At 33.3% G+C, this 13,468-nt stretch overlaps 1 protein-coding gene across 5 annotated transcripts in view; it reads right to left on the bottom strand.

The window, feature by feature from the left end:
* Positions 1–1,055: 1,055 nt before the first annotated feature.
* Positions 1,056–13,468, bottom strand: part of LOC127834837 (uncharacterized) — a 30,121-nt gene continuing 17,708 nt past the window's right edge. For all 5 annotated transcript variants that reach the window (XM_052360897.1, XM_052360901.1, XM_052360900.1 and 2 more), the window contains 16 exons: positions 11,755–11,823; positions 11,445–11,510; positions 10,862–11,095; positions 9,715–9,834; positions 7,606–7,733; positions 7,208–7,250; positions 6,796–6,848; positions 5,891–6,693; positions 5,578–5,692; positions 5,210–5,367; positions 5,015–5,084; positions 4,002–4,139; positions 2,631–2,806; positions 2,340–2,508; positions 1,959–2,072; positions 1,056–1,619 (listed from right to left, as the gene is read on the bottom strand). In XM_052360897.1, coding sequence (XP_052216857.1) covers positions 1,429–1,619; positions 1,959–2,072; positions 2,340–2,508; positions 2,631–2,806; positions 4,002–4,139; positions 5,015–5,084; positions 5,210–5,367; positions 5,578–5,692; positions 5,891–6,693; positions 6,796–6,848; positions 7,208–7,250; positions 7,606–7,733; positions 9,715–9,834; positions 10,862–11,095; positions 11,445–11,510; positions 11,755–11,823 — 2,647 coding nt within the window. In that variant the 3' untranslated portion in view covers positions 1,056–1,428. The remainder of the gene's footprint in view (positions 1,620–1,958; positions 2,073–2,339; positions 2,509–2,630; positions 2,807–4,001; positions 4,140–5,014; positions 5,085–5,209; positions 5,368–5,577; positions 5,693–5,890; positions 6,694–6,795; positions 6,849–7,207; positions 7,251–7,605; positions 7,734–9,714; positions 9,835–10,861; positions 11,096–11,444; positions 11,511–11,754; positions 11,824–13,468) is intronic.

The raw sequence follows: 13,468 nt of genomic DNA, 5'->3' as shown, positions 1-13,468 counted from the left end.
TAATATAGCATAAAAGCTATGTTTATTGTTAAATATGTTGAAATTTTTATGCACATCTTTAAATTTTTTAAATTAAAACAACGTTATGGCTTAATTTGGGAGATCTACTGCTGAAAATACGAATGATGCATTTGCATCTTTATTTTTATTTAAAAAAGTAAACGGTAAATCTGTCTATTTCTTGGTATTTTTGCTGTATATAGTGTTTCTATAAACACTATTAAAATATAACTTAAAGGACACTATTTTGAATTTTATGACACTTTGTTCTTAACCGACCCAATTTTTACTGGGCTGAAATCACTTACATTTCTTGGCGCTATTCCATATATAAAAATTTGTATAAATAAATGTCTGTAAAAGAATACTTATTTCATCTTGTTTAAACTTTAAACACCTTTACTGCATCTGTACACACAAACTGCATGCCCATATTTGGAAATTTGAATGAATTATGGAACTTTTATAAACCCCACGGGTAAAAATAAACTGGACAAAAGCCGAGCGTGGGGTTGGTTTTGAAAAAAATCGGTATATTTTTTTTTTAAAGCATGGAAATCCTACCTACAAATTTGCATGTAGTTCAGTTAAATGATGCTGATTATGACAATAATTCATTAGATTATATTTGGATATGTGCCCATTAGGGGTGCGCTACCTTAAATGGATACCCAATTTAGTCCTGCTGCAGTGGTGATGCTTCTACGGACGTTTTTACCAGGGTATTTGTCATGACAGATATATCGATGGAATATAAATCACTATATATTATTACATTCAGCTTAACAGATAGTTATGAGAAAGATATATTCAAAGCGGGCTTAATGTGTGGCAATTCATGTTTGCTTGCATATAGCTGTATTTGATGATGATCAACTAACTATTCGTATAAGTATCACCCATATTTTATGTAGCGTATTTGTTTGCTGAACCATTAAAAAAAGTCACATTTCTATTCAATTTTCTAGACTTATATCATGGTGACTTGAATATGGCATGTGCCTTCTCTGGGGCGCGCACGCTCCCTGGTCCAGAGAAGATGACTATTCGACTCATTGAACTTTCATTTTGCATATTGCTTGATTTCAATAAAGGGGACCTGCATTGTTGATTATAGATCAAATCAACACAATCATTTTAGTAGTGAAAGTGGATGTTCAAGTTATAAAAGAAACATCGTGAATAACCGATATATATGCCATATAAATGTATGCATTACGTGTGCTAAATAAAATTTAAATTATACTTTAGAGACAGCGACAGCTTATAAAGTCATGTATACAGCTTCTTATGGTTCAGAACGATCGATAGCGCGTGTTAGATTTTTGAATTATACATAGTTTTCACTATCTATCAAAGAGTTATTTAGCCAGAATGATCTAACTTATTCTGGTTCAAACACAATGTTGATAAATGTCAGCTGAATGATCATCCCATAAATGTGCGAATCCTTTCCTTAATCGGTCTGGTACAGTCTGGACATCTATCGATGTGCTCCGTGCACTCTAAGCAGTACTTGCGATGTGTGCAGGGTAGAAATAATGCGTTTATTTGGTTTTTGTGGCAAACATGACATAGAAGTATGCTCTTTAGTCGTTGATTTTGCTCCATCAAAGTGTCTGAAACAGTAATTGTTTTTCTTTTTAATTGAACGAACTGCAACATCCGGCCTTAAATCACAGAGTGCATGATACATGTAGATGTATACACACTTTGTTTTCAAAAATCAGTTCGGTATTTATTCAAAATGGGTATCACGAAGACAATATATTAACATTTTCTTGACAGTTCGTCAGACACCAATAGATACTGTCTAATATATACAATATTAACAAACAGAAACATAACTGTATACTGTGTGGATCGATCGAGCAGGCATACATCTAAAAATGAGACAAACATTAAATATCGAAAGCAAATAAAGTATTAAACTTTAACCATTAATAATGTGTAATTACCTTCTGATTGCGTACATGGTGTGGGTTGCATTATGAGTTTCTCTTCAAGCGATTTTCTCTCACGTATTACCTCGATACGAGTTACAATTTCCCCAATGTCTGGATCGCTGCTGCCTAAACGTTTTTACAAATTGTTTTAAGTGGGATTTGTTGGGTTTTGTTTTCTACCAAAGTAATACAAATGGTGCAAAGAACTTAACTAGAAACATAACATTAAATAAAAAAAACAAGTCTGAACGTAACACAATAAATATGTTTCAAAGTATTAACTCATTTAGTATTTGAGAAAATGAGCATTTATCTTCATATTGAGTCAAAACATTACATTTGAGGTTGCATGCCAGTTTGTGTCAATCTGCTACAATTATTATTATGAACAACCTTGTTGAACAAGTTCCAAGACCGCATTTCTAACATCGTCTACCAGAAATCCCATGTCAAATGTAAGTATGTGTCGATGTGTGTCAACAATCCTTTGAACGAGTCGATCATCGATTGTTATTGCAGCCATAACGCCATTCAACTCTTCATGCTGAGCCGATGTGGCTTCCTGGTTTAATAAACATTCATGTAAAATGAGAAAAATAAACATTTACACATTTGTAAACATAAAAAATAATAATATATAATTCAGAGGTGCTTAACCTACTAACAATGAATTTTCACACTCACACTTGCGACAAGATCTGCGGATACTTGGATTAGATCGATAAATTCATCGCCCTTAATTTCTCTTGCATATGGACAGGCCGGAAACCATCTGCAGTGTTCTATCCAGGGATCGTCTCCTGATTCCCATTTCCTCAAACCACCATCACATGCGAAGCAGCGACAATGGTCGTCAATGCCTTGGATCAGTAAACATGTATAGTGCGCATACTTTAACACGACCTATGACGCTATAGTGTTACTACATGCACAACTACGCTCTGTAAAGTATCCTGATTTTCAATGAAAGCAGATAAGCTCAACAGAACTGCATTCTCCGTATTTTGTCAGATGGAATCCGTAACTAAAATTCATGTCTTAAAGAACTTAAGTATGGATCATTTTTAAACACTGGTATGTGCGGCATGAACGTTTTTATATTTTTGGCACTCTTTCAAATATTCAATGTAACTTAGGGTTGTATTTTAACCTATGTTTCGAACAACACATGTATTTACTTAACTTTAAAAAAATACTTTGTTGAAATTGCATCATATTATTTGTGTTATAATTTGTAAAATACATGGATCTACGACTGAAAATCGTATTTTCTATCAGTTTTAAATTACAAGATATTTCAAGCAATCCTGGTGATCGTATAAAACATATAGTTTGATCACATGCCATACCCTGTTTCCAATGTAATTTAACCATTACGAATATTTGTATCTTACACATGTGTAATATACTTTTTAAGCGTTTTCATTGGCTTAGTTTTTTGTCGATTGACCAATCACATTTTGTTATTTTTCTTAAATGACGTTGCAACTTCAAATGACGTCTTAAATGTAAACAACATTCGGGATTTATCATCATGTTTGCGTAAATATTTATTTAATTTGCACATTTAAAAGCATGTAATAAAAATATCTGTCACTCGTTGTCATTTTATTCCATATTTTATTAAATTCGTCAAGTAAGCTCGCCAAAGGCTCGCTTACTAACAATATTCCAGAACTCGTTTAATAAATTATGGTATGATATGACAACTCGTGCCAGATCCTAAATATATTTATGTAGTGTTTACATTTAAACTAATATTCAGTTGTTAATCGTAACTTTAAAACAAATATTAACTGGAAAAACAGCATACAAATATGCAGATTATTTTCATATGTGGTACAATAACAAGAAACCTGAGTACTGCTTGAAGAACTGTACACTGTTTAAAATCCAATCATCATATGAATACTTTTATATTCTAAACAGAACAATCAACGTGCAAAGGTGCTGCTCATTCCCTTAACACGCGACACGTTCTCAGAAAAGTTATTATTCTACAGATTTATACATGTGTTGTTATGAAGCGTACACCGATATCAGGATTTTACCGACCTGTGTAATACAGTCCTGCCTCCGCCAATTGTTGTGGTCTCTGTGACAAATGTGGCGGCCAGTTTATGAAAGTGTCAATACGTGATGATAATGACCGAAACCGTTCGTGCTTTGCTCTGTAGTTTGTAACTGGCCGACCTATGAAATAAGCGTTTAAAAATTACTTAAACACTGCTGTTGACAATATGTCCACGTAGTACACTCGTGTGCCTATATTAATTATTTATATTCAAATATAGAAGGAACGTTTCTATAATAAGAATCATAATTGCAAACAGGCCTGATTCCTGTTAAAAGTTAAAAGTGCTACCCGACGTTAACGGTCGAAGGATTAAACAAAATACATGTATGTATTATACATTATTATAAATTGCATTGAAACAAACCAAGAAAACTTGTCTACCGTGTTCACTTCTGCAAATACAATTCTTAACTTGTCTCAACCAACCAAGCATATAATATTTTCGCTAACATAAAATGGATCCCTGTATGACAAAACATCCATTAAAATCCAAAGGGGTTACACCAAAATACAAATTTCCTTCATTTTAATTATTTTCTTTAAAACAGAACTGTGGCCATTTTGTATTATACTTGATATCTATTTAGATCACGACTGTTTTTGACCACTCAGAATTATTGCTTCCACATAATATTCATGGGCCATTAAGGTAGTGTCTATGAAGAGTTGACCTTTGAGGTAAGGTATCACATGAATAAAATAAAATAATACTCTTAATAGAATACCATATTGTATATTTTTCAAATTCAACATATGTTGTATTAAATAACATACATGTTTAATTAATTAACGGGCTTTGTGATTCCACAATAATTGGAGTAGTCTTGCGGAATATGCAGTGTGCATGTAATTTTGAGGGATTTGTATTTATGCGCTTGAGGCGAAGAAATCTTTGATTGGTTTCGTTTACTGGATTATATGTTTATGGTTATTTTGTTCGTTCGAACTTCAGGTGTACCGTAAAACTAGAAGCGTATTAAACACAAAACACCTTGTTGCTGTTGATACAGTTCACGCTGTCTTCGTCTGATGTCTTCCGGGTCAGGACGTGCGTTGTTCTGCTGCAATGTTAATACAAATAACAGCATTTAGTAATGCATATATTAATAATAACTTATTGTTACTTACAAATACTGCGTAAAGACGAATTTGGTAATTTAGATAAACATAAATCGAGAACCCTAACCTTATACATTTCTAACGCCTCTCGACTTCCAAATTGGTCAAGCAAATACGGACAGTTCGATGAATGTTTCGCGTGCTCCAGCAATGGATTGTCCGAGTCAGAGAAGTCTTTTAGACCGATGCCGCAGCAGAAGCATCGAACGAGGTCGTAACTTTGACCTGGAAAATATGAATTGGATTCAGTGTGACAAAGGATCAACAATGCATTTACGGATAAACGGTTATTTCGTACTTCATTGTCTAGTATTAGCGTATGTTTAACATGGTATCTTTATGTAGCTGTGTATTATTATATTATCCATGAAACGCAAAAACATTAGAAAGAGTAAACACAGATTAAGAATAATTATGAATATAAGTTGATAGTACCTGTAAAAAAAAAACCTGCATTGCAAAGGGTTTGAGGATCTGGCTGTTGTAAAGGCCATCCCCGATACGTCTCCCTTCTGCTACCTTCATTTTCATACGAAACATATTTAGCCGTCTGTAATAATTAAATTCAATTTGTTATAGAAAATATCAATATGTTGTAATATTCTTTCATAACATGTCAAATAGATGTTTAACGTATAATCATAAGCACGCTGTATTACTTTAAACTCGAAGAACATTTGTCTTGTTCTATAATCGGAGATTCAGATAATGAAATATGCACAATTATGCTAAAGCAACCAATCCGTACCGGATATCGTCTTTGCTGCATTTTAAATCTAGGAGCAATGTCTTGAACGTGTTCTGTTGTGTTTCTATTAAAGCGCATTCCATCATCCCATGGATTGTTAAATGTCATGTTTATCTGAACGTGTGGTCTGTCAATCTGCTCGATTTGCGGATTTTCTGAAAAATGGTCTTCACAAAAAGTACCGGTTTGATTGACGGAAAGATGAGTGTTGTTTTGATGGCTTAGTGAAGGATCTTCATCAAGGGAGTTTTCTTCGTCTGACGCTGAACTGTCACGTTGCTCTTGTGCTTCAGAAACTTGAGTTGGGTATTTTAGTTCCGGTTGATTTGGAGGTTTATCGTGGCGTTCCCCTCTGTGCGGGTAAACACGCGCATTGTTGCATGTAATCATGAGAAACCCACCAAACGGGTTTGCAACCGTGATGTCGCAGAAGTTAATAGAAGATAGGTGTGTATTACTTATATGTTCATCTAGCAAAGACATTGTATGTTTATCTCGAAAGAAGAAGGTCTCTCTGAATTCATTTCTGTAGGCGAGTACACCCGCTGGTATTCTTCCAAATACCGTGGCGTCCAAATCTCGCCACCAAGAGGCAGACGGTAAAACCATATACGCGATATGTTTTCGCAAATAAAACAATGGCGGTATATCCAATTCCACAAACTCGCCAAAATTACATAGTTCATCTAAAATTCGACTGATGGCAAATTCTTTTGCTTTTTTATTATTTTTATTCAGAAGCCCTTTTCGTAAGTCGTCAATTAGCTCTATTTTGAAAACGTTTGTTCCAAATATGCTACCGACTGAAAAAGACAAAATAAGTCAAACATTATATAATATTACTCAAACATGTATAATAAAGCGTCTATTCATTTTAAGATTTTTTTATGATACCAATTCAATACCTTTGATGGAACCTGTGCATGCTTGTACCTTCCCAAAATGAAAATATGTGTCTCTGCAATGTACGAAAACAGCATGAGCAAAACATGAGCAAATCAAACGTTCGTATTTGCCTCCATACAACGTATATACAGTTTTAGACATTTAAAGCCAAGAATAAATGAAAAGATGAAATTAATTGCTGTATACAATCAATCACCATGCAGATGAATAAACCTCAACAGTTGAATTAATCTTGAACCAGTTTATATCGCCATATGTGTAGAATAAGATAAATCGAAAAAGAGACTTTGTCTTTAACACTTTTTTAGATTTGATTAAGTTTAAAAAATGAGGCTCGGAAAACGTACATTAACCAATTGAAATGTATTTAAACATAATTAAACATTGCCTAATATACTTATATGTTCATACCGCGTTTGCTTTTTTGCCACCAATCTTTCAATTGTCTTCGTTTCTATAACAAAAAGACATTTCATGTTAAAATATAAAAACAGCCCGTGTGATTAACTGGAATAACAAACCACAAACAATTCATGAACAGACATAGATTTTTTGTATGGACATATTATAATGTATGGATTTTCAAACAAAATTAATGCAGTTTATAATATACACTTCACTCATTTGACGGTTCATTTAGATAAATGATCATCGTGAATTTGAGCGCATATACCCTTCGTAGACATCAAATTTACATTAAACTAATTGATATTAACATGGTAATAATACTTTGGGGAATATTCAGCATCGCTTCGTGTATTAATGTCATGTTTTTCAAACGGGCTGCATTTCCTACAAAAGCATCTTACCGTCAAAATCGGTCAAATATGCAGGTCCAGGGTTGGGCTCCACGCCAGAACTGATTAATTGAGCCTTTATCACTCTGATGGGCATCACGTCATCCCACACATACCACAATTCATTTTCACCTTCATCTCTAATAAAAAGAATATAAATAAACGACTGTTTTTCGAGTGTATTGACTTCGGTAGCAGCACGGTTAATGTAAATAATGTTGTACGTTCCTTAAATATGACCTATTTTTTTCTTTCCAACTGCAGTGATGGCCCTAAGTCCATATTTTGACATATATATTACTATATAAAATTAAATACATATTACATCATCCTAGCACTGTCATTACATCGCTTCTATATACATTTGTTTATGGACACCAAAACAAGAAGCGCGTCGCGTGGGCGCAGACAGCGATGCCAATAGGCTCCCCTCTCTCCGTTGATCCTTTTCTGTAAGCGTTTATTATGTCGAAAGCAAGCTGATTATGAACATATTTGACTTAAGACCTCTAATTGTAACATTGTACTTAAAGGAAATGGGACGGTTGGTACAATTTTTACAATTTCATCGATATCATAAACACAGCGGGCGCCAGTCTAAAGCACATGGCATAAATCAGCGTGAAGTTGTTTCCTGTGGCTGCAGGCTTTTACAAGACAATGGTTCTATTGTGCATTCGCACTGGATGCTCGTTAACTCATATCTGTATACACCCCTTAAGAAGTCATTCGACCAACTTTCACAGTTGTAATCTACATGCAAAGGTCATTGCGTTTATAGCGTTCTATTTTCATTTTATTTTCTCTCTGTTTCTTCTTTTTTTTGCAGTCACATAAACAACCAAGCAATTTTATATGGAACTTTTACACCCATTATTGCTGCTTCTTCCTGTATTTGCGCGATGATGATCTGAATTATTGACCCTAGCTTTATTCATTTATGTGTTATGTATGTTGTTTTGTACTGTGCTGTTTTGTGCTGTTTTGTGCTGTTTGGGCAATTGGTCACTTGCCTTGCCTTAAATAAATGACCAACTAATTGTGTATAATGAGAATTCAATACTGCTCCAGCAGCTGGAGTTTCACTTCTTTATATGAGATTCTCATTGTTTTTATTGTGGTCATGTGTGGTAAGTTATTTTAAAATTGTATGATTAATACAAAAATATACGGTCCGTCCATAAACACATTGTTTATTGCTAAATTCGACCTTAGACCTGTAAGTGTGACCGTGTACTTTGAGGTAGAGAGACATGTGTTACACACGATATGCCATCACTTCAAGGTGGTCATTATTGGAACTTAATTTTAAAATAGCACAATTAATGAAAAAACATTCCGAAAGAGTTTTTTTTATGTTTTAATTTGACCTTTTACCTCTAAGTATGACCATGAAGTTTCATATTGAGAGGAGTGTAACAAATGACACGTCGTTTTATCATGGTTTGCATGAGTGCTAAATACTTTAAATACATGAATGTAAGGCAAAGAAACGACCAATACTTCAATGTTTAGCTGTTTTCTTGCCAAATGTTACCTTTGACAACTGAGTGTGACTTTGATATTTGAGATAGGGAAACATCTGTTATACAGAAACCGTCGTCTTATGATGGCTTACATTGTCAAAAAATTTGGAAACAATCAGATGATAACTGGTTTAGTAAGAGAGCGGAGATCATTAAACAGCCAATGTCTGAGAACTAAAAAGGCAATGACCCCACAATTCGTGGTAAGATTCGTCTGTTTTTTTTTTAATAGACCTACTTTTTTGGCTAAGTATATTCAGAACGGTAAATAACGATCAGATGCAAACTTTTATGCCTCGTTCGCGGGCATAAAATACAATAGGCATTTTGTAAAACCACATTACAAAAAAATGCAAACATTTCGATTTTAAAGCGTTATACACATTGGTGAACATCTTCGAACGTACTAATTGTTTTATGAAATGTCGAGTGAACCTTACATACTTGCTATTCTGAGTTTATTTGTAATAAATGTTATTTTGATCTTGTCGTCAAATTTTCATTATTGAAATAAACTAATATCATGTTGTAAGAATATTTTTATAGGACTCGTAGAGTTTTAAATGCATATAATCTAGAAATCGCTGTATTTTACCTATTGAAACTTGTGACCGTTTCCATCGTTGCAATGTCAATTGCGTCATGCTCACTTGCATTTCGGAATGATTGGTGTGGATCATGAAATAAATTGGTAGGCCCAGTATCTTTACAGCAACTTAATCAGAAAATTATTTTGATCATTCTATTTGAATAAATAAATATTAAGCAATCTAACTTTACTGAATAATGTATATCACATAAACAGAGTGAAAGTAAGACTTTCTCATGAGATAGAAAATCTGCAATGGTGTATCAAATCTAGTCCCCGTGCTTAGTAATATGCAAACGAATTTCACTTGTTAATGCATAAGAGTATTCGTTATGCATATGTTTTAAAAGTAATATATGGTAGTTATGCAAAACCAAAAGTGATTTTTGTGGTTTTGTCTACGCTGTATTTTGCCACAAAAATACAATTAACAATTGCGTTATCAGTCGACAAAAAACCTGTTCAATTCACTACACATTGACCAGCCGGTAAAAAATGACAACAAACACTTTATGATGAGGGGTACAAATGCCCATAAAACAAAACAAATGTGCCTTAAAGTCCCTAAATTATTGACTTCCGATATAAATATTAATAATACAGATGGTGTAACATGTATAACATGGTGGACACATGCAATCTTATATTTGCATTCTGTTCTGGAAAATGTTTGCAAAACGACAAAAAAGGTTTTAAACATAACTTGTCTTACAAACATCGACAAATATGCAGTCACATTCACTGTCAGATATCTTTGAATCAACAGTTATAAGTTATATTGATCAGATATTGCTAGCAAATGCCCACGTATTTCAAAAGGTTTGAACCAGTAAATAGGGCAGATTTCGTTACAAGAAATTCGAATCAGATCTTGTTAGCAAATGATCAGTGTATATGATTACATTTTAAAGTGTTTGTAAAAAGGGTCAATCTATTTTATTCTAAAATAAAATAAATGCAAGGGTTTACGATTTTTTCATAATTACGAAAGTGAATGTGATAAATACCAAAAGTAGATCTGCATACACAAGCATTTTATCTTTTGGCAAACATAATACGGATAGTATATATCTCCATGAACATATATAGACCCTCCATCTTAATTAATAACGATACTACAAAATGTATTGAAATTAACCGCCTTTAACTTTACCTTGTTGTAACATATCTTAGTTCTTCGTTGATATATTCTGCAAAACTAAAATCCGTAGGCTGAGCACACGGATCAAATGTATGATACAAAGTGTGTACAAAGAAGGCGGCCAAGTCGTCATTTGCTGTCGGACATATTGAACATAGTTGGAATGGTTTTTGTATATTTGATTGCATCTTTGACAAATAAGGAAGCATACGCACTAATTTTGGATCTGACTTTTTCCTGCTCATCCTGTGAAAGTATGGACAAGATCGTGATACATTTGATATAAGATATTCTGGTCAAAATGTATCAACTATAATAGATTTTACATTGACACAAAATATGTAACTATAAAACCAATAAATGAAACGTAGTTATTACAAGCCTATTGCAATAACGTGTAAATATTACCCGTTATTTTTATGTATAAAGGGACGCTGAGTTAATACAATTGCATGATTTTAAAAACCATAACGTATATATAATTCTGTAATAATTATGCGATTGCATTATAATGTTTTGGTATGCATAATTATGAGATTATTTATTATTGTATTTCAGTAAATATATGGTAATAAATCAAACATGTACACTTTACCTGACGAACAGTTTCTCATAACTTCGGTCCAGACTTTCTGTCAAAAAGCGAATGCTGGCTACATCTCTACAAACATGAAATACAATGTCAATAGTATGCATGTGTGTACACAGTATAATAAAGTTTATTTGTATGTTGAGAATGAAGCATAGAATGCTTCGCAATATTTTGTATTATTTTAAGCAAACTTATTTATATTTAACTCTCGGCTAACCCTGTCATTGCAATAATAAAATACAACTACAAACAGTAGCGCAAGTTCATTTTAAAAAGGTATGTTATATGCAGTTCATAAGATTAAATGATTTACCTTACACGGAGTAACTCTTCGAATAATCGAACGTTCTCTTCGATGTCAGTGTGAAGTAATTTCAAACGTCTGAAAATTTTAATTTCATCATTCAGTCCACTCATTTACACTATAAAGCGGAAAAAATTATATATTGTATTTACACGTATCTATAATAGATCCAAACTGTTTATTTGAAACGCCGCATCCGTCGTTTGTGTCACATTTTAGAATTTGTTTCCCACATATTCAAACAAAAAAGGAAAACTTTTGTATTCAATGTATTCCGATTTAAACCTCGGAAATGGGTTAAGTTGTTTGTGTTTTGATATTTCTCTTTTAAGTATCAATGTTCACAGATATCACTCAAAAGCATATATGAAATACTTTGAAAATACAGATACCTGTGAACCATTGTTTTTAAATTACTTCCTTATTTCACATTATTTTGGAAACGTTGAATGGCAATATGGGGATTGCGATCTTTCAATAAATGTTCTTGTGAGGTAATTGACATACAACAAAACATTTCATCTTATACGTCTAGCCCTTTTGTGCATTTTATTAAAAGTATTAACTTATAACGTTAAAATGTCCAAAAGACCCGCGAGCAGCATGTGTGATGTTTTACTTACAATTTTAAAACTCTACCAAGAAATCCCGAGTACTCATTTTCTGAGCAAGTATCACAATGAATATGCACAACCGTGACTTTTACAGTGTTCACGTGGTTTTACTCTAGTCATTAACTGTTCCGCCTTCTAGAAGGCGTGTTTAAATTAAATTAACCAGAACCGTTTTCGAACGTGATAATGATTTCATGACAACAAATGCTTTTAGAAGAATTCTTGATGATAAGTCAACACAGGTGAGTATGGGATTGTGTTTTTACAGCTTTCCACAATTAAAATAAATTCATCACAATCATTCCGACACTGGACCACCATGATTATCAACGGTCCATAACAGTTTAAATTTTCGCATCCGAAGCAGATATAAGAACACATTTGAATTAGCAATGTGTTTAACGAGTGGGCACATAAAGTGACATCTAAAGTGACATTTAAAGTGACATTTAAAGTGACATCTAGAGTGACATCTAGAGTGTTCGCTTGTACTGAAAGCTGTCACTTCTTCTGCCGGCAATGTTTTTACGGACAAAAACACTTTTTAATTCGGCCGAGATGTCATGAGAACAAATAATCTGAATAATTTTCACGAAAATAAAGAAAACAAAAAGCCATGTATGGAAAAATGCTATCGTACTCCTTCTGTTCTTTAAAATACCGGGCGTATTATAAACCTCGGCCGATATATAAATACAACAAATTTCCTGATTAAGTTTCCAATCATAGAATGTACCAAACCTTATTTGCTGAAATATTTATAAAAAAAACATCATTTTCAAAATCTGCGGAGATGTCGTGTAAATAAATAAGCAAACAGTTTCATGATGATTGGGAAAACAAATGTAACTTCTAGAGATATTGTATTATCTTACTTTAGCAATGTAAGGAAACCAGATCCTTCCACTGACTTTCAGATATCAGAAACCTTTTGAGCCAGTTTGACAAAAAAAACTGTGAATTGTAAGTGATTATAAGGTTTAACTATAAATACGCACACTTCCCCAAACCCTTGGTAGCCATGTTTTAAAAACAAAACGGACACATTTTTTTAAACTTTGCCGAGATATAATTAAACATAATGTTCGGGTCTACTCTAATGCATATTG

The sequence above is a fragment of the Dreissena polymorpha genome, chromosome 6, assembly GCF_020536995.1.
Source record: "Dreissena polymorpha isolate Duluth1 chromosome 6, UMN_Dpol_1.0, whole genome shotgun sequence".
Classification (NCBI taxonomy): Eukaryota; Metazoa; Mollusca; class Bivalvia; order Myida; family Dreissenidae; genus Dreissena; species Dreissena polymorpha.
Note: the sequence above shows the minus strand (reverse complement) of the source record. Positions and strands in the feature narration are given on the sequence as shown.